This window comes from Alosa alosa, chromosome 6 (genome assembly GCF_017589495.1).
Source record: "Alosa alosa isolate M-15738 ecotype Scorff River chromosome 6, AALO_Geno_1.1, whole genome shotgun sequence".
NCBI lineage: Eukaryota > Metazoa > Chordata > Actinopteri > Clupeiformes > Clupeidae > Alosa > Alosa alosa.
The window spans coordinates 2,168,540-2,189,244 of record NC_063194.1 but is presented as its reverse complement, the minus strand read 5'-3'; the positions used below and the strand labels follow the sequence as shown (position 1 = coordinate 2,189,244).

General features: G+C 42.3%; 3 protein-coding genes across 5 annotated transcripts; all 3 read right to left on the bottom strand.

The window, feature by feature from the left end:
* Positions 1–232: 232 nt before the first annotated feature.
* trim35-12 (tripartite motif containing 35-12) lies at positions 233–5,709 on the bottom strand. Its single transcript, XM_048245903.1, has 6 exons — positions 3,149–5,709; positions 2,439–2,534; positions 1,995–2,225; positions 1,880–1,902; positions 1,586–1,704; positions 233–1,428 (listed from the first exon to the last, which is right to left on the bottom strand). The coding sequence occupies exons 1-6, from the start codon at positions 3,806–3,808 to the stop codon at positions 866–868; spliced, it is 1,692 nt and encodes a 563-aa protein (XP_048101860.1). The 5' UTR covers positions 3,809–5,709; the 3' UTR covers positions 233–865.
* gipc1 (GIPC PDZ domain containing family, member 1) lies at positions 5,710–11,219 on the bottom strand. Of its 2 annotated transcripts, XR_007193718.1 has the most exons (8): positions 11,016–11,219; positions 9,878–10,391; positions 9,352–9,537; positions 9,008–9,188; positions 8,281–8,390; positions 8,051–8,132; positions 7,412–7,829; positions 5,710–7,032 (listed from the first exon to the last, which is right to left on the bottom strand). XR_007193718.1 is itself a non-coding variant. In XM_048245904.1 (7 exons), exons 2-7 carry the CDS (start codon positions 10,175–10,177, stop codon positions 7,678–7,680), a joined length of 1,011 nt encoding a protein of 336 aa, XP_048101861.1. In that variant the 5' UTR covers positions 10,178–10,391; positions 11,016–11,219; the 3' UTR covers positions 5,710–7,677. The 2 variants fall into 2 exon arrangements, 1 of the variants encoding a protein (XP_048101861.1); XM_048245904.1 differs by having other exon boundaries at positions 5,710–7,829.
* An 848-nt stretch (positions 11,220–12,067) lies between these two features.
* On the bottom strand, positions 12,068–17,668 carry dnajb1a (DnaJ heat shock protein family (Hsp40) member B1a). Of its 2 annotated transcripts, none has more exons than XM_048246731.1 (3): positions 16,726–17,668; positions 15,356–15,960; positions 12,068–14,179 (listed from the first exon to the last, which is right to left on the bottom strand). In XM_048246731.1, exons 1-3 carry the CDS (start codon positions 16,934–16,936, stop codon positions 13,949–13,951), a joined length of 1,047 nt encoding a protein of 348 aa, XP_048102688.1. In that variant the 5' UTR covers positions 16,937–17,668; the 3' UTR covers positions 12,068–13,948. The 2 variants fall into 2 exon arrangements, with proteins under 2 accessions (XP_048102688.1, XP_048102689.1); XM_048246732.1 differs by having other exon boundaries at positions 17,448–17,667.
* Positions 17,669–20,705: the final 3,037 nt, after the last annotated feature.

The following is a 20,705-nucleotide window of genomic DNA, read 5'->3' as shown; positions in this document are numbered from 1 at the left end:
TTTAATACTGGGACATATGAAATGTATCATTATTAAATGTAAATATAGAGCAGCACTTACCTTGCAGTAACAATGAATGTCAACATTCTTCACACCACTGATAATGTGATTTGGACTTAAGACTGTATTTTGCCAGTGTTCCGTTTTTTTTTTTTATTTTGGACACCTCATACATTGAGTGACAGAACACCCTGATTCGTCATACTATATTTACATATTTGGTATTGTTGGATTCAGAACAACCCCACCTTTCCAACAAGCCATCATATGTGTTTCTATGATTATCCCTGGTAAAGCATCTACAAAGTAAATGAAAACATTCTGCATAGATATTCATTTTTTGCATGTCCGCTTATTTTACGTGTATGTTTACAGGTCTCTATTCATTCCATACATCAAGATATTCACATCCAGTCTTTTCTAGTAGGTAAAGCAACTTCCTGACTATGAACATGCCAAGTTTCAAAGCTCTCAGAGCTTGTGTGATTGATCTGCAGTAATTTATATGCCTGAACTCCAATACGGACAGGCTATATTTTAGTCCTTTTTTGGTTTTGGGGTGTCTAACAATATCTGTTAATTTAACAATCTTAGCAGTAAAATATTTTTAGCCAAGAATCCATTTCATATATGGGAGACCTTAGAGATGAGGAAAAACATTGTTGGGTTTAGTTCTACCTCCGGTAGGGGTATCTCAAAAACTAAAGCCCTTTCTGACTATTTGTCACTAGCCTATTAGTTAACCTTTGAATCAAACTTTTACAATCAATTCTTAACACACACAAGGAAAATATCAACTCATTGAATCAAGGTTGCAATTAGTTTTAGCACAGGAAGTCAAATAAAGTATGAGCAGTTCTCCTCGTCACCAGGTGGCGCTATTCCACACAGCAACCTTTGCAGGGCACAACTTCAGCGGGCTGCCATTGTTGCCATTGATGTTGGCTCCGGGGCAGAAGAAAGGGAACATCCTTTCAGTGAAGGTCTGGTCACTGAACGTGTAGATGGGTGTCATAGCCACGGGGTTGGAGAAGCTGACCTCACCTGCCACGTAGTCCAGCTGAATTCTGACCCTCTGCAGCGGTGCGCTGACGCAGAGGGGCGTCCGAGGCCTGGTCATGGCTGTGTACTCGCCATCCGAGTACGAGATGGTCCAGAAGCCGCCCTCGGGGCAGCCTGAGATCTTGCCCTTTCGCTCCACGGACTCGTTGACCACGCCCAGCACCCAGTCCTGCTTGTCGCCGACCTCCACCTCCCAGGCATGGCGCCCGGCCATGTACCCCTCGGAGCCCAGCACGAATACGAAGTGGTCGAAGCGCTCGGGGTTGTCTGGCAGCTTGTGCACCTTGCCACTGTTGGTCACGCTGGTCAGGTCTCTGTTGATGGTGAGCCAGGTGTACGCAGAGTTGGGATCCAATGTCACAGGGGCTGCCAGAAACCAGATTAAAGCGATTACCAGAGTTCAGCTCTGGATGCTTGAAAACACTTGGACTTTTGACTTTACATTTCTGTATGGTTAAACTTGAAAAAAAAAAAAAGAACTTAAAATGTCCATGCATTTGCAAAATGTCAATGCCATACTCACTATACTCCACAAGAGACTGCATTTTGTTCCAGACTCTGTACTTAAGAGAGCCAAGGTGCTTGGCAGTGTTGATCAGCACTCCAGGAACACTCTCTGGCACCTGCTGTGTAATCTGGGCTCTGTAATGAGGGTATTTTTCTGTCAATAGAGTGAGAGTGTGTCTGTACACATGCTTGTGTGTGTGTGTGTGTGTGCGTGTGTATGTGTGGGGTGGGGTGGGGTGGGGTGGGGTGGGGGGCTTTCCTGCCAGCTAGTATGTGTAATCCAAACAAAACCATGGGTCAAATCACTCACCTCTTGGTGGTATTCTTGTAATTCTGTTATTGGGAAAAATGTACCGTATGAATCAGTCCAATTAAAAAAATCCTTGAAGTAATGAAAAACCTGCAAAAAGCTGAGCATCACAAACCTGAAGAAATTTTGTGTCGCTGGTGGCGATCTCATTTTCGATGGCAATGACCACTTGAGAGAAGGTGAGGATGTCTCGTGTGATGCTGTCGGTCTTCTTCTTCATGATCTGATTCTTCTGCTCCTCTTCCTCCTCCAGAACTGCGAGTCTGGCCGCCTCTTCCTTCTGCAGGAACTGATACATTTCCGCAAAGTCCTCCTTTATCTGCCTCTCTGTCATCTGTTTCTGATTCTGCCAAGAGAGCCCACAATTTTGCCGCTGTCATCAATAATGTACTACACAGTAAATAGATTTATACTGATTTTTAGATAACACAGAATGGGTCATGTTATTCTGATGCATTCATTAGTTTGACACCAAATGTCAATTATGTTAGACATTGATGTCTAACCATTGATGTCACACTCTGTTTTTTTTTCTGAGAAGTGCCCTTCATGTTGATACCTTTATGTATACTGTCATGTCATCACATTCCTGCTTAGCTACATAGAGCCCGCGAAGACTCTTCTTCAAAGGAATCACTTCTTTTCTGAGCTGTTCCTAAAGAAAGACACAGGAAAGAATTAATAAAGAATGTGGAGCAAAACTTGATATAAACAACCATACATGCCACACACATACACTATGACCATTTGAAAACATGTTACTTATCTCTACATTCCATCATTATCTTTAGACATTGAAGCAAAGTGGTATGATTGAAAGATGGTCAATGAATGGTCAAAACTAAGCAAAAAAAAAAAAAAACTCAAATGGGCTCACTTTCTGCTTCTCAACATTTGATTATTTTTACAGAAGGTGTATGTGCCCAGCCCATTTGTTTCTTAATCAGTCAGAGAAGTGACATTTTCATAAAGGTGCCTGACAGCAGTTTGATCAACGTTCGATTCATTTGTTTTTTACATTTGTCCAAAACTCATTTGAGCAACACAATGAGTCTACTCGAGCAGACAGGCTGCAATAAAGAGAATGTCAGACAATGTCTGCAACACTGAGCGCTGGCATATATGAGAAGGTCAGCTGGGTAATACAACATGGTCTTTACACACACCTTGAGTCTGTCTCACTCAGATTCCTTCTGTCACACCCTGGGTACGTCCAGCACCACAGTAAATTCAAAGCACTTTCTCTCAGTCTCTCTCTCTTGGACCTACCTTCAGGTCTTGGGCGGCCTCCACCACTGGACAGACGCTGTGTCCCTGGTGCTTCTTGGACGTCTGGCAGATGCAGCACAGCACCTCGTTGTCCTCCTGGCAGTACAGCTTGATGGGCTCTCCGTGTATCGGACATAGCTCCGGAGGCCCTGCGCCTCCACTGGCCTCTCCGCTGGCCCCAGCTGCGGCGGCGGCCTGGAGCTTCTGTTCCTTCAGCAGGCTGTCGCACACGTTCTTCAGAGCCAGGCTGACCGTGGGCTCCTGGAGCGAGCACTTGGTGCGGCAGAGGGGGCACTCGCGCTTGGCCGCCTTCTTGTTCCAGAACTGCTGCAGGCAGTTCTTGCAGAAGCTGTGGCTACACTGGAGCACCACGGGGTCGATGAAGATCTCGCAGCACACCGGGCACGACAGCTCGTCCTCCAGCGCCGACTTGGAGCGCGAGGACATCGCCCGCCGCCTCAGCTCAGCCGACTTGACGCTGAGGAGCGGGTTGGCCCCGCCAGGCTGCGAGAGAGCCCTCGGTCGAAGGGGAACGGCGGCACCACTAGCTGCACTAAGATTCTCTTTGAACAAAAAGGATCCCCTTTCCTTGCTGTTTGTCTGGGTTAAGTATGTTTCAAAGCTCCATTTTCTCCCTCTATAACCTGTAGTTCGCTGCATCTCTCTCAGCTTTTGTCACCATACCAGAGCTTGTCCACTATGGTATTGGTCAACAGATTGACTGGAAGAACTGGTCTGACCCCAACGCCCAACCTGCTCTTTAGAGTGTTCACAGCCTAGTACAGCTCATCTGGCCATCTGATCTAAACATGAGAGCATAGTCACCATACACGCCCTTAAAACATTTACTGTTTATGTCCACCCAGCCTTAAAGGCTCCACCAAAACCAACAGCACTACTTAGAAAGCACTTCTGACTTGTTTGCAGTCAACAGTACTGTTTTGGGGACTCGGTGAGCGGTTGACTGTCATGTCACTTTTATTTATGAAGCATTAGAATTGTACCGTCCTTTCCATTTGAGGCAGGTCAATTGACAATAAAAATGAACAAGAATGAGAACATTTAAAAAGGCTGTCATATTACACAATATTGTAATAAAAGTGAAAGAACAAAAGACAAAACACAACAACATAAATATATACTGTATATATATTTCTTCTTCAAGGTCATTTTAGAATTTTTTTATAACCAAAGCGGGTTATAAGAATGAATTAGTTATTAATTAAGTAATTAATTGTACTGAACAGGACCCTGGGGCTGTGATGGTTCTAGAATACAATAAAAACACAGGCTCTTTTACCAGCCTTCTGATAGCTCAGTTAGATGCTTGTAGCATATCCTTTTGCATTCAGCCCTTCTCCATTATCTTAGGTGTACTCGCTTTGTCGTACACCCCCAGGGCTAGGATCAAAGTCTGGGACGGCACCGCCTCATAGGCATATAGACTGTAACCATATGTTGCCAAAACACATTGTAATAGTTGAGACTAGGGCCAATTGGGTAAAGCCAAGACTCCTTCTTTCCCATGCAATTGAATGATTTCAGCTTGATCTGTTTTTTTTCACTGAAACGGGCTTAACATTATTGGAGGTAGTCCATGGTGGTTTTACAACATCACTCATGCCTGGGCACTACTCTAGTGTAATAACACACTAGTTTGTTATTTTCCCAGTTTACTCAAAAGAGCAAATGATGACATTATCTTTTTTTAGTCACTTATCTGTGCTCACAGATGAGGTTCTAGCTCTCTCACTCCCTCACACACACACACACGTTGATGACCCTTCCCTGATGGCATCAGAAAGAACTAAATAATGCTGTTTACGACGCAGACCGCATGACACACCACTTGTTGATGTTTTGTAAATGATGACATCACCATAAAACACAACTACAAACTTATTTTTTCCTTTTTTTTAATGCGGCATTTTTCGTCATATATTGACCATTCAAAAATGGTACTCTTTTTTGCTTCATTTTGTAACATGGTTAAAAAGATGATGAGGTCCTTGTAATCAATCCCATTATCATTATTGCCACTATGATTTGTAACAGCGGAACAGTGTAAAAAGAAAATCCTTCAAGACAATAAATCTTTCAGTGTTACAGTTTCTAACATAGAGCTATTTGACAGTAATACTCAGTTAAGTATAGTTGAAAAAGCACTGAGGAGTGACAGAAAAAGACAAACCAAAATCAACCGATACAAAACTATCATCACAGAGTGTATGATGTATATAAAGTAACTACACAGTTTATATAAAAGATTCCAAGTCAAGTTGCATTCAGCTCTATGATCAGTGTTTTTTTTTGTGTGTGTTTTGTTTTTTTTTTTTTTTTTTTGTCATGACACGATCTCTCTGCACATCACATAAGCTACTGAGTTGCCGACTGGCGTTAGCATTTGGTTGTTCTCCTAGCCCTGAATCACACAGCATTAGGCGGGGATCACATTAGCCAGCGACAAGCGAACGTAGTGTAACGCTCAGACCATAATAAGTTGTGTCTCTTTCCTAAGCAACACAAACGGTTTGTCAATTGAATACGCTTGCGTTGTGCTTTGAAAGTTGAACCAAGTTCAACCCTCAGCTTGTTCAACGCTAGCGCTGCCACCGTTCCGCTGCCCAACCATAGAGAACAATAGGAAACCTGCCGCTTGCCGTTGGCTAATGTGATCCCCCCCTTACTGTGTAGGCTGTTGGTTGAGCTCATTGGAAGTGCTTTGGCCACAGCTTGGCCTACAGAAGAAGGTGCAGTGGAGAAGGAGTGGACATCAGGACTCGAGTCCAATGACCCGCTCCAAAAAAAAAGAAAAGAAAAAAAGACCGACAAGCACATCAACACTACGAACCCTCTAATGACAGGAGGTCAACATAAAGACACAATACTGTTCTCTTAAGAGGCCACTGTAAACCTTTGTAACACATTGTAAACCTTTCTTCTGCTAAGAAAATACACTGAAAATATTTATATCTTGGTATAATACTGTAGTCACACTGATTGCCTAAAACAGTGAGTTTTCCTTCAGTTTGGCATTATGGAATGGTTGTCTTACGCCCCTTACAGGTAACGAGGAGCACGGGAGTATTAGTCAGAGCCTGTTTGTCATTTGTACTGCTCAGCGCTATGGCCCCTAATTTGAAAGACAGATAAAGTCTTTGGTCTTAAGTGTAAAACATATGTAGCAAATATAATTCCCATTGCTTGACAAACGACCAGATTTAAAAATGAATATAAATATAACAATACAATACGTAATAGTAATTGTAAATATATAAAAATGAGTGAGACAAGTTAAGACTTCAGACTAACTGGCTAATGTGTCAGCGTTACTCACACAATTTATTTAGATCTTACACACTCATGTAGATTTATGATCAGACCATTTGCCCAGCAATGACAATTACCTCTGCAACACGTGTTTGACACTGAAGACCTTGTTTGTCTTTCAAATCAGGGCCCCCATCTCGAATGTCTGTGATGCAACTTCTCCATGTAATGAACTGGGGAGTTAACAAATGCTGCCAAATCAACTGGTCCACCAAGGCCTCATAGTTCTCTTTCTCTATATCTCTTGCTCTCACTCTCTCGCACTCACTTAAAAAAAAAGAAACAATCAAAGAAAAACAGAAACTCAAAGGAACCCTAGTCAGCACATGCTTCATCGGTTTATAGTTTAGGTCTCTGTGGGTCACACACTAAGTGGTCCATAGGCTGCACTGACCTAATGCAGTGCTCAAAGGTCACTGCACAGCACTGCAAAGTCCAGTCCCGTCCTGTCCAGCACGGCTCTGATCGGGCTCAGTGGTGACGGTTCCAGTCCAGTGCTGCGCAGTAAGCATGGGAGCGGCCGCAGTGCAGGTGCAAACCAGCTGGTACAGCGCCTTGTGACACAGTGCAAAGGGAAGAGTCACAGTTTATAGAAGCCACCGTCAGAGGGCCTGTAAAACAACAAAAGTCTCCCAGCGCCATATTTAATTTCTTATTTATCAAAAGTCTCCCAGCGGCATATTTTATCTCTTATCTTTCCATGTTTGCGAGTCCACGTCGCTTTGGATAAAAACAGCTGCTAAATATCAGTTAACTTTAACTTCATGTTACTTTTTTTTCTTAAAGTCAGGAGAACTAAAGCAACACTTTTAAAATGGTGGTTAATGACTAGTTCACTACTGTTCATCTGGATTACATGTCCATCACAATTTTGGGACTCTGCACAGAATGACACTTGGTAAAAAAAAAAAAAAAAGTAAAATAAAAACCCACTTGGGGAAAGTAGTGTCAAGAGGTCAGAGATAATTCTCCCATATAGTGGAGAGAAGTCCCCATGTGAAACCTCCCAGTGGAACAGGTTCTGAGTAGACAGGGTAGACAGCTGAAGCAAACGAACAACATAAGAGCAAAAAAACAAAAAACAAACAGATTTCATAAAGGTACTAGAGTGATTTCTAGTAGTGCATCTTCATAGATTCACCACAGCCACAGGGTGAGACAGAGCCCCCTGCTTCCTCTTGCTCCAGACTCCTGACTCTTTACACCCGGCCGACCTTTGCATCGCCAATGGCGCCCCAGACGTCAAAAACAAACTCGTCAGGGAAGGCAAAGTCACCCAGCGTCTCGTCCAGGGCCTCTGCAAACTCATCAGGGTTCTTCTTGTCCTTGCCCAGCTCGACCATAGTGGCCGCTGCAAAAGGAGAGGACAGAATGAAAGGAGCGTGAGTCACGGAAAGAAAAAAAAAACACAACAGGTAAAATACAACTCATACTTGTAGCCAACAGGTGATTCACAATTGTAAGCCAATAGGTGAAATAAAACCCATGCTTTTGTGTCCATGTCTTGTTACCACACCAAGTATTTGTCTATCAGAGGCGGTCAGATACAGAAGACAGTGTGGGGTTCATTACCAAGCTCGCTGTCTCTGATCCCCATATAACTCTCCAGGAGGTCATCCACCTTCTCAATGGCCTTCTCCTCGAACGCAGATGGCTAAGACACGGACAGATCAACATGAGGATGACCGATGAGACAGGAGCCTGAAATTACTATTTTGCAATTCACAGATACACAAAGCTTTAAATACCCACTTTGAATGCTTACATGGCCCTTGCTGTGGACAAAACTATTATGAGCTTACCAGTTCCTCCACGGTGGCAGGACCTTTTGACCTAAGACGCAGGGTGCCCCTTCCAGTGCCCAGCTGGACCCCACCGGACCGTGACCCGCCTGATCTCTGACTGATCATGTCTGATTGTAACAACAACAAAAAGGTGGACCATTTAATTGGTCTGTTAACCAACTACTTAAGAGTGGAAGTTCACTAAAGCCATACAGCCAGGCCATACACGTAAACGGCATCATACACGTACAGGTATTAGGGCTAGGCACCGCCAGCAGATAATGGATAGTGACACTGTTGCCGTCACTGATACGGTTAATCAGAAGTTAGCATTACTCTTACTAATACTGGGTGACCTAATTCTCTGGAGAGAGAAAGAGAGACCATGGCAGTAACTAACTCATTACACAATTATACATTCCTGACCTTGTTTGCACTTTCAAGAACAAATGAAATGCGTTACAACCTACTCTGTAGATGTTGCTGTAATTTAGGTGCTTGCTTTATAATCAGAGAGCCAAGATCAAATGTGATGCCGCACCATTAGAGAGTGCCATTTGATTGTCCACAGAACTGGTGCAAACGCCACTTGTGCTGTGTTGCCACTACACAGAGACATACAACACAAGTGCCATTTCAGTGCCATCTGGAGCTTATCATTAAACAGGTGTTGAAGGCCAAGTAAAGAACCAGTACTGAAATTAAACTGGGACTTAACAGCCAATCCTTAGGGGCACACACTCACCAAATGCCTTTAAGGGCTCCACCAGCTTCAGGACGAAGGTCTTTCCCCTGGGCAGCTCCTTCAACATCTTGGCTACTTCGTAGTGTCGACAGCCAATGAGCATGTGCCCGTTGATTGACACGATCATGTCTCCCACGTTGATGACTTGGATCTGATGAATGATGCTTCCTTCTCTTATTCTCTGAAATTACACCAATTAAGTAAATTTAAAACACTTATAAAAATCTAAGAGCACACATCATTTCATATTTTTATAATCTCTAGGAATGAGTCTCATGAACTTTGACATATACTCCATAAACACTGTGCTGATAGAACTACAAGGACACACATTTCCTGCTCACCTTGATGAAGGCGTAGCCAGCTCCATTGTCTGTGATGGTGAGGCCAAGGGCATCCTCACCCTTGAACACCTCCACCTCTTTCCGCTGGCCTTTCACGTGTGCAAAGATGAAGTCCTCCAGTCCAATCTGACCACCCAACAGCTTGTCCATGTCCACCTTGTGCGTGTTCAGTGTGCAGAACATCACCTAGGAACGTATGTGACAGACAACACACACCGTTTGCATCAACATTATCTATGGTGTGTGAACTTAAAGCTGACAAAGCGACTTTCTGATTAATACTGCTGGGCAATGTTCTTTATTATTGTTATGGCATATTCTTATTTATATTGGCCAATTTTTGTTCATACTTCATAGGCAAATTATCATAAATATCCAATCAGAAAACATGGAACCGGTTATGTGGTTGCCTAGCCACATAGCTCGAACAGTCGGCCCATGTATGATCACCTGAAGAAGACTCCCGAGTAACCGAGAGTTACGTCTAGACAGCAGATGGGGACCCCGGCTGTCCCCTGTTCCTCACCTCAGCTGGTGGTATTCCAAAGGCCTCGCCGATCTTAGCGTAGAGTTCCCGGACATTGCTGAACCCCTCGATGCGCCCCGTTGGGCTCCCATGTGCCAGCTGCGTGTGGAAGATCAGACGAGGACGCAAGCTGGTGGGCGGGGGAGGCAGACCCTCCTGTGCAGTTGCCTCCCCAAGTCCGCCCCCTACCCCATCCATGCCGTCCAAGCCTGGCACATTTAAGCCTGCCCGCACTGGCTCCGCCTCTTCGTTTTCTACAAGTGGAGAAGCCTTCTTTCTTCGCCCCAGTCCTAAAGGCATCTTATGTGTTTAAGTGTTATTTAGGTCTTACTGAAGAAATCGTGACAGCAGTATACCTCAGACACAATGATCTGGGTGAGCCACTTTCGCTAGGCCAGGAGGATCAAAACAGCGGTGGGAGCCGCAAACCCTACAGCACTGAGGCCAAATATGAAACAGACACGGATAGGTGCCCTTCACATCTCTATGCCATCACTTCTTACAGGGCCAACACCTGTGACAAATTAGACACAAACACACAGCAGATATCAACTGTTGACATATTGACGCGGCCTCTCGTGCTTGCCTGAAAACTGCGTCTTTGGCACCTTACTAAAAATACAAATGTGTATTTACAGTTACGTAGGCGTAGGCATAAATCACTGTCCATATGGTTTAATCTAGTCATTAGATCAATTTCGTGTAACGTTTGTTTGTTAAACAAACAGATTGTTAAAACAATGTTACACAAATAAAAGACTGATTACTGAACGGATATGCTAACCACAATGACGAAATACGTCCAACTATTAATCCAAATAGCTAACTAGCCATCTCTTAAGCGATCATCAGCTGCGATGGCTAGCTTACCTTGTTGATTACATTTAATAGGCTGATTAGCGTTAGCTAACTTTCCTGAGGCCCATCAGTCTAACTCGTGATTACAACGGTAAAGGTATATCTTACCACTACCAACTACCATCTTACGTTGCACGTAATTATAAAAAAGCTAATTCGGTTCGTTTAGTGTGCATCATGAAACATACCTGCTACAAATAAGTTGACAAAGTGAAGAAATTTATCTCGAAACGACGCGTCTTAGTTAGCTTAGCTAGCCACCAAATTTACACTAACTCACCCGTTTATAGATGGCAAAGCGTTATGTCCATTAGCAGCAGACGTTCACCAACCTCTGGAAATAAGTCTTGGTCCTATAATAAATGAAATCCGCTGCCACTTCTGACAAGTCCTATGCCTTGATCATCAAAATTTTACCTAACGCTTGTAATTCAGAGGGTGGGACATCTTCGTGGTTTCTTCTTCACTTCTTAATTTAGCCGATTTATTACAAACACATACCAATACTGCCACCTACCTTAGTTTCTCAGCATTTGGACTCGGCTCAAGCAGGCTCAACATCTATGTAAGCTAAGATGTATGACGACTGTACATGATATAAAATCATGATTCTCAGCAAAGTTGCAGGGCAATAATCCATCCTCGGCATTGTTGTACTGGCACATTCCTCATGATTGGCAAACATTTCTGGAAAACTTTAATTTGACTAAATCATTTAGGCAAATTACCATGATCATCCAATCAGACCACAAGGAACCGGTTATGTGGTTGCCCAACATCATTGTTCAAAGTTGCCCCATGCGTCTGGCATTTAAGTTTAGACAACTCTCCATTGATACTCACATGTTGGCATACAATTGGACTGACCTGGTTGGATGGTTTCCATGGCCATAAACTAAAAACAAATGCCACTTGAAACATACAATTTGTAGTCAGTTGCATATTTTTAAAAATATTTTAATGTTTGTGACCCACAATTATGAACACGGCTTCTGAATGTTTTTTCACACACATCCAACCAAAATGTTAAATGTTCTACTGGGTCAACTTGAAAATACCTTTGGCAAGCCATCACTGCGGAGTTTCATCTGCTATTTTGGTAAAGCGGTTTCATAGATTTCTTTTGGAGCAACTCCATATATATATATATATATATATATATATATATATACACACACATTCTGATCTACAGGGAACACACAAACCTTTTTGGCACTTGTTAGCACTGTATCTTAGTTCCTATGGAATAAATATATAAAGAATGATCAACGTTAAAGTGATTTTTTTGTGTAGATGGCTGAAGTGAAAGGATCCATAGACATCACACACCGATTAGTGGATTGAGTATATTTTGATATTACGTTCAGTCAGTACAAAATACTGATACTTAACATCCTCCACAAGTCAGTTCTGTAATGAGGTTGACTCAGGGACATTTCCCTGGTTGCTTCATGGTTGACGGTGCATTGAAATAAAACAGCATTTGTGAGTTCTTGGAATTTAACTGGAGTTTTCAGGTCACTACACGGCACACACAGTTAGACCTGTCTGAGCCCTAGGCTATTCATATCCATATAGATATGTGCAAATGTGTTTTTTTCCCTATAAGACAAACGCTACATTCAGGCATACTTGCACCTGAGATACACGCAGGACCAGACTTAAGGTTTTGGCACACAGGTTTAACATAAAACAAAACAAAAATCATGACCTTCAGTGAAAATACATACTGTACAAACACATGGAACAATCATAGGTCAGGATAATGGTTTTGCACAGGCTAAATCTCTGCTAAAGCCTCTGGTAAATCTGGGCCTCAATGTAGCAACTGTAATGTGGATCTTGGGAGGCCCCATTGGCAGGGGGAAAGGTTGGAGTCTTTTTTGCATAACTAAAATTGAATGACCATGGACAAAACTCAAAGCTTTTGTACTCCTTTTCATTGGGAATTACAATTGCACAACTCCCATTCTACCTGCAAAAGGCTGCGAGATTTCAATCCAGACATCAGTGTCTGAAACAATGTGTAAAACAGGATATACATGGAACGATACACCACAAAGATTAATATTTTGTTACAAGACAAAATCAACTATCAATGCACAAAAATCAATGCGTTTCAGGGGGACTCCCAGTTTCTTCAGCAATGTAAAGCTATGTGGGAATGAATGCTGATGCATAGGTTAAGACGTAGTACAGTCGTCTTGTATGTCCCTCCCCAGTCCAAAATATATATATAAAAAAAATAAAAATTCTAATATTTCACAGTGATGTGAAAGTGCATCATGTTAGTGATCACCAACAGACAGGGAAACTAAAGGAACCATCTGGTCTGAAAAACAACCCAGGGTCTATGTTTGGATGATACTGAGTGTAAACCTTTGTTGAGGACCAAAATATAATTTAATCAGAGTAGTTTTGAGTAGGGCGGGATTATGCGCTTGCACGGAATTAGCATATAAGTATCATATAGCATAGCCTTGTGGGCAAGCTCACTACATCAGAGTAAACTACTGAAAGCCACTGACTCAGCTCAAAATGTCATTATACTTCTGTACTACTGTGGGGAGGGTGCAGTTTTTTTTTAACTTCCTAAGTTTACAGGAAGAGTATAAAAGGACCTGTTTGAGCAGTCAGTGCTTTACCTTTTTGCCGCCATACTGCTAGGACTCCATACAACATGGCGGCAACCGGAAGAATAGGTAAAGCACTGCCTGCACAAACACCACCTGTTTTTTTTATACCCTTTTTGTACACTTAAAGTTAAAAAATACTTCAGCTTGTCTGGTCTGCATGGACTCTGCCCACAGTAGCACAAAAGTGTAACAATATTTTGAGCCTAGTCAGTGGTTTAGAGTAGTGTGCTCGCAAGGCTGTGCTATATGCCATTTCCTTGCAAATACGTATTCTGGTCTGACTCAAAACTACTCTGATTAACGTAAAATGTTTACAATTATTATCATCCAAAAAGAGACCCTAGGTTGTTTTTAAACCGGAGGGTTCCTTTAGCAATGGGTAAAATAAAATATTTATTTTTTAGGGGGAAAAAAAAAGTGCGGTTACACTTGTCTTACTTCCAGTTCACCAGAAAGTCTCTTTATCTTTATGGGACATAGAAAAGAAAAGCAGGACACCAGGGCAAAAAGCAAAAAACGCTATTGGATGAGGCAGTCTTAGTGTTGGATAACGGCTCCTCCCATCACTACACTCTGATCACGGCGGGAGGATCTGACCGAGGGCGTCTCGGGTGCTCTGGCCCAACTTGTCGGGGAACTTCACCACAAACTCCACCACCATGTCCCCCCTCTTCTCCGGGCACTTGGAGAGAGGCAGGCCCTCCCCCGCAATACGCTTCTTCATCCCAGGTTTGATGATGTCGCGAGAGGTCACAGTAATAGTTCTGCCGTCCAGTGTTGGGGCACTAATCGAGCATCCACAAAGCGCCTGAGGAAATGAAAGATGGAGTATTTACAATGGGCATGTTTGCACAAATCTTGTATCACATTAATCAGTAAATGACAAAACATTTAATTAATATGATTTCTTTACTACTACTACTGCCAATGCCTGAAGGACACCAAGAGGAGCAAGAATAGGAATCCTCTGACCAGTGTCATGAGAAAGGAAGGGGTATCTATCAAGGGTGGTCACCACTTAAAAGTTTTCAGATGGACCAGAATTTTGAGTTAGGTCCCAGACTGACAATTTGCTGTGAAACTTATTAAGCCCAGTGTTTCTCAAACTTTCTCATACCAAGGACCACTTAACTAATAATAATAAAAAAATAAAAAAAACATTCACAGACCACCTAGCTAAAAAAAAAAAAAAAAAAAAGACCTACTTCAACAGTATATTACACAGTAGGCCTACTCACTGAACCACCTTGCTTATAGTCTTTGCACCTTGCTTTTTGTGTCAGAGGATTCATATCATTTAAATTGGCATAGCTTCCATAGGCAGAGTTGCAGAACTGTTTTTGCATACAAGTTGCTTGGAGATGGCAAACTCTATATTATATTTTATCACGTCTGCTTGCAGACCACTTGGGATAGCTTGGGGACCAACAGTGGTCCCTGGACCACACTTTGAGAAACACTGCCCTACGACAAGAGTACAGCAGGAAGCTAAGGAGCCAGATTGCAAACAGGTCAGGGTCTCAAGACAGGAAAAGGGAGGAGGGGGCCAGCAGGAATGTTGAAACTGAAACAGAAAATTTGAATAATATCCAAGTCTATGTCCTATTTATTCAGCTACTGCTCTGCAAATACATATCTACTCTGACATGACTTGACAGTACAAGAGGGAACGCTGAGGGACTGATGTTCCGTGAGCAGAAAAAACAAAAAGGTAAAATCCTTCAATTCAATTTACACCCAATTACCTGCCAAGTTCACTGTCTGAATTATTAGTAAGTTTTTATTTTTTAAAAAGTAAGGGACATTTCAGGGGTCGCATGCATTCTCATAGAGCTTGGCACAATCCTACTAGGCTATACTTACATCTTACATCTCTGACACATCTTCGACACTGGCCTATATTTAGCCTTGAACTTTTAAACATTTTGACACAGAAATTTGTTATCAAAGTGACAGCTCTATCTTAATTATCTCTGGCACTTACATCTCTGAGGGATATCCTAGCAGGGTAGATGACATCTGAGCCTTCTCGGCGGAAAACTGGATGTGCTTTGTCCTTCACCACGAAAACCACATCGGCTGGGATGTTGGTGGGTGTCTCGTCCCCCTCCCGGGGGAAAGTGATCTTGGTGCCCTCCTTCCATCCACGCTTGATGTCCACCGTCAGGATCTTATCCTCGTTGCGCATGGAGCAGCGGTCTGCGTTGAGGCGCTTGCGGGAGATCTTCATTTTCTTGGTGCAGCCCGAGAACACCTCCTCCAAGCTCACCTTCAACTCATGAATGACTGGAGGGTCCTTCTTCTTCTCCCTACCGCCGTGGATGTTCCCAGGTCTGGATTTGAAGGACCTCTGGAACCCCCCCATGCCCCCCATGCCTCCCATGCCTCCCATGCCTCCCATGCCAAACGCTGCAAACGGGTCGTCAATGTCCATGTCATCGTCACCTCCTCCGCCACCGTGTGAGAAAAACTGGTCAAATGGGCTGCGGCCACCAAAGAACTCAGCAAACATGGCGTGAGGGTCCCCATGAAATGTGTAGTTGTAGGTGGGTCCATTGGGACATCCACCACTTGAAGCTCCTTTGAGACCTGTTGGGGAAAAAAGAAAATTGTATTAAGATAATGGCATGTCGTACTGCCTACACATCAGGGTCATCTGACTGCTGTATAACTCATTACACAAATGAGTTGTGTTTTACAAAAAAAAAATTAACAACAGCGTGGCTGTGTCAGAAAAACGTTAGCCAACTAAATCCATGAACAACAGTAACCTCAGTGCAACCCATAAGCAGCACGTCAGTCGTGCAGAGTCGTCCTGTCTTCATAGCCAAGCTCGTGACAGAATTAACCTGTTTGGCAGCAAAACACTGGGTAGTTTCGGGTGAGGCAACAGAGTGGGCCATCTGGCCAACTCATGGACGGGTGTCAGACAAAACGGAAATGTCTAACAGTACCGTGTAAACTTTGTCTCACTGCAAAATACAAATTCGCATTTAAACGAGGAGCTAAAGCTACTGTTAACAGCTACATGTTAAAAAGGAGCAACATAGTTCCTGGGTGGGCAAGCATCAGCTATGACAGTTGCCTTAGCTTAGGGCTCTGCTTACATTACCATTAAAAGTTAACAATGATGAAGAGATGGTTAAAATAAAACTTTAAATCACATACAACCCAGAAATGTTAAGACAGGTGACATTGGTTACTGTCTCCAAACGATTTGGACGGCTGGCTATCTAGTCCAGGTCATTCCATGTTACCACCTGGCTGTTAGCATTAGCCTCATCACAAACCAACTACAAAACAGTTTAACTATCAGAATGTAAGTTTATAACCACTCCATGCACATAATATTACCTTCTTCTCCATATCGGTCATAGATGTCCTTTTTCTTCGAATCGCTTAGGACATCGTAGGCCTCTGCAATCTCTTTGAATTTATCCTCCGCTCCGGGGGACTTATTTTTGTCGGGGTGATATCGTAAAGCCTGTTTTCTGTAAGCTTTCTTGATTTCGTCCTCTGACGCACCTTTTTGTATTCCCAACACTTTATAATAGTCTTTACCCATCACAAATACTTCCTATGTTTACTTGACAAGTTAATTTAGGAAAGATTTACGTTATTAAGTCACTGACACTCATTAATCGGACCCCATGCCATGAACCACTGTCGCGTTGACGTAAAGTTAGCTGGTTGAAAAGATTCCAATTTCACAATAAGTTTAAAGTTAACGTTATTTTTCACACGTGATATAATACGTATACCTCAAAGTAACAAACGAGATGGTGTTAACAGATTAACCGTTAACAGATGCTGGGTAACGTTTATGAGTTAGCGAGTTAGCTAGTGCTACCCTGCGAAGAAGCCAAGTATAGCAAGCTTGCTAATGTTAGCAAGGTAGCTAGCTAGCTGGCTAGTGTATTTTGTCAACCTCCGGTAGTTTATGTGGACCGCATCCCTTTGATTTTCCGTTAGAGAATAAGACGTCACTCTGATTTTATACACTACAGAGTTCGTATCGAATGTTAAGAACTAAATATTTGCTTAAATTTCAGAGGTTCACAGAAAAGCTTAGTTACCTATCGCTTATTCTCATCTTCTCGCAACGTAACCCGGGACAGAAAGTTCCAGAAGTACATTTTCACCACTTCTTCTTTTGACACGCTGTAAGGATGCTACGATTTATTTACATCAAAAGTATACAGCGACACCTAGTGGTTCGGAAGAATTTGCTGTGTTCAGTCTATAAAACCATGAAAACAGAAAAGCGTGCTCATATCAGAGAAAAGTATCGGCGAGCCCAGCAGTTCTCGCACGGGGGCGTTTCTATGGAGCTAAATTTGTCTCAATAATATTTGTATATGCGCAGAGGGGGATCCACAAATATTTCTTGATTTGCATGTGTATTTTGATATCTACAAATAAAAAAATCGTATTTGTAACTCGTATATTGATTTTTACAAATATAGATGTGCATTTGTAAATAAAATGGCATTTGTAAAACCGAAAATTTCATTTGTGAAATGTGATTCTGCATTTCTGGATCACCAGCACACGCATTCATCGCTTTCCAAAGTTACGTGTTTTTGAGACGTTCTTCACATGAAAGTCACACAAATCCACACGTAAATAGGCCTACTTTCACAAAGAAATCGCAATCCAGTAGATGGCGACATCCACAAATATTTCTTGACTTCCATTTGTGTTTTGACATCCACAAATAAAAAAATCATATTTGTAACTTGTAAATTGGTTTTCACAATTGTAGATGTGTATTTGTAAATGAAATGGCATTTGTAAAACTGAAAATTGCCTTTGTGAAATCTAATTTTGCATTTGTGGATCACCAGCACACACAGTTTTCGTTTTCGCATTTGTGGATCAGCATTTGTGGATCACGTATTTTTGAGACAAACTTTGCGGCAGAGAAGCCACTCAGATCCACAAGTAGACTGCTGACACTTTCTAATCCAGTAGATGGCAGTGTTGTTCTATGGGACTCATAACCAAAGATTCTTTGCTCATAACACATAGAGCTAGCGAACCTAGTTCTTAAATCTAACAAGTTATGCCTTTTACAACAAGCTTTTTGATGGAAAAGTGGTGTTTAATTTCCATAATCTTTGTTTAGTAAACACATAAAACCGTCAGTTTGCAAGCGAAATCAAGAATTACGATCTTTGAGTTTGTTTATGAAAAATGAAATTTTCGGTTTTACAAATGCCATTTTATTTATCTATTTTTTTTTTTATCTATATTTGTAAGAATCAATATACGAGTTACAAATATGATTTTTTTATTTGTAGATATCAAAACACACATGCAAATCAAGAAATATTTGTGGATCCCCCTCTGCGCATATACAAATATTATTGAGACAAATTTAGCTCCATACGTTTCTGCTCTGGCTAGCACACAGAACAACAGATATGGTTCTATACACAGAACCATGCACAGAACAACATCCTTGAGCGGAGTTGCGTCCACGTCAGAGCATCACTTTTGTGCTTACAGAGTAAAATTTACAGAGTAAGTAAATCCACAGAAAAGCATCAGTCTAATAACATTTACTGTTACATTTTGAGTCAGAGAAGGTGAACCCTATGAACTCGAGTGCAATTAATAATTGCACAATACATTCTTATTACATTTGTTGACTCTTTTGCAGATATTCTGGAAGAACTCTTCTATGCAGTGGTATGCTGGGGATGAAGCACAAAGAAGAAGGATGCTGGGCGACTTGACAGGCTGGTAAGGAAATCTGGCTCTGTAGTGGGAGCTGAACTGGAGTGCATCACTTCAATATCTGATAAAAGGACCCTGAACAAACTGATCAACATTTTGGACAATGAGTGTCATCCACTCCACAGCACTATTACAAAGCAGAAGAGCTTGATCAGCTGGAGACTTCGCTCACTGCCTTGCACAACAGACAGACTGAGGAAGTAATTTGTCCCTAGGGCCATTGAACTGTTCAATGCTTCACTTAAGGGAAGAGGAGAGATAGACTTCTCCGCATAGTCTGTCTATCTCCACCCACCCATGTTTGTGTACTGTCTGTCCACTAGCCACTTTTTACCACTGTCTTACTGCTTCACTGTTTGCATGCTATATTAGCACATGCATAATCCCTTCCTCCATCCCACAGCCGGATTGTGGCCACACTTATACCTATACTTAAAGAAGCCCTATGCAAGTCTGGTTATTCCTTCGCTGTTTCTGGGTTTTCGCCTGATTTGGGCTCGCATTTTTCACGACATAGCTCCCCCTGCAGCTTTGGTAGCAAGTGACTGCTACACTAAACCCCCACTAGCTAGCGAGCTAGCCATCAAGAAACCAAGCTAAACACACACAGGGCTCACAATAAAACGGTCGAGCAAACACATTGTTCAAGAGACTATCAAACCACATTACAAAAACGAAGTTCACCCAAGAGTAGGCTACTTACAATTTCAGCAGCAACAAAGCCAAGTCGGAGTGCGTTTTGCAGTCTTCTTAGAAACTACAATCTGACTACATTTTCGAGTCCTTCCGCTGAGTAACATCCGGATTTCTTCGGTCCGGGACCAGAAAGTTGCATATTCGGTTTTTCCGCGGAGAAGCACTAGGGGGAGACGAAGCACCCACCAAACGACCCAAAAAGTGTTGTAGAACTAGTGATGGGGACGAGACCGCCTATGCCGAGTCCGAGACAAGACCGAGTCTTTGAAGAGTCGAGACCGAGTCAGTTGGTTTTCAAATACAGTCGAGTCCGAGTCAAGGCCGAGTCTTTGAGGAAGCAAGTCCGAGTCGAGACCAAGTCCTTTAGGAGTCAAGACCGAGTCGAGACCAAGACCATAAAAACATGTCTGTTTTCATATGATTTAATATCACCCCAATTAATAATCAACAGTTAGGCCCAGGCTTGGAATTTCACCATTTTAGGGGCAAGGCCACTTGGCCTTCAGTTGGGCATATTTGGTGGGGGGCACAAATGCCACATGTCAGGGCACCAAGGCCAAAGTTAACTATACAGTAGTAGGCTATAAAAATAATCAAAGTTGTATTAGCCTATTCACAGCAGTAGACCTGAATCACTGTATGAAACATTACAAAAACATGAAACATGACATATTACATAGAACTGTAAATTATCTGATCATCTAATATTTAGATGTCTAGTCTATATTTAATATTTATATTTATTTTATATTTAGCCTGTTATGGAATCATGTATAGCGAACCGTTCACCACAGCAATTAGCGGCTAACATTGTTTAACAGCTGAGAAAAAGTTCTTTCGTGTGATGTGATACATGTGCCAGTGTGATGAGTAGGCTTAGCGATTGCAAGTATTTC

Bases quoted from the DNA above. Each gene is read 5' to 3' on its own strand.
- trim35-12 (XM_048245903.1), bottom strand. From the start codon at position 3,808: ATGCAGCGAACTACAGGTTATAGAGGGAGAAAATGGAGCTTTGAAACA. The intron at 2,535-3,148 runs GTAGGTCCAAGA...GTCTTTCTTTAG, and splicing joins AGGCCGCCCAAGACCTGAAG to GAACAGCTCAGAAAAGAAGT. The intron at 1,903-1,994 runs GTTTGTGATGCT...TCCCAATAACAG, and splicing joins GCGACACAAAATTTCTTCAG to AATTACAAGAATACCACCAA.
- gipc1 (XM_048245904.1), bottom strand. From the start codon at position 10,177: ATGCCTTTAGGACTGGGGCGAAGAAAGAAGGCTTCTCCACTTGTAGAA. The intron at 9,538-9,877 runs GTGAGGAACAGG...ATACGTTCCTAG, and splicing joins TTGGAATACCACCAGCTGAG to GTGATGTTCTGCACACTGAA. The intron at 7,830-8,050 runs GTAATGAACCCC...CTCCTTTTGCAG, and splicing joins GATCAGAGACAGCGAGCTTG to CGGCCACTATGGTCGAGCTG.
- dnajb1a (XM_048246731.1), bottom strand. From the start codon at position 16,936: ATGGGTAAAGACTATTATAAAGTGTTGGGAATACAAAAAGGTGCGTCA. The intron at 15,961-16,725 runs GTAATATTATGT...TTTCCCCAACAG, and splicing joins TGACCGATATGGAGAAGAAG to GTCTCAAAGGAGCTTCAAGT. The intron at 14,180-15,355 runs GTAAGTGCCAGA...TCATTTCCTCAG, and splicing joins CTAGGATATCCCTCAGAGAT to GCGCTTTGTGGATGCTCGAT.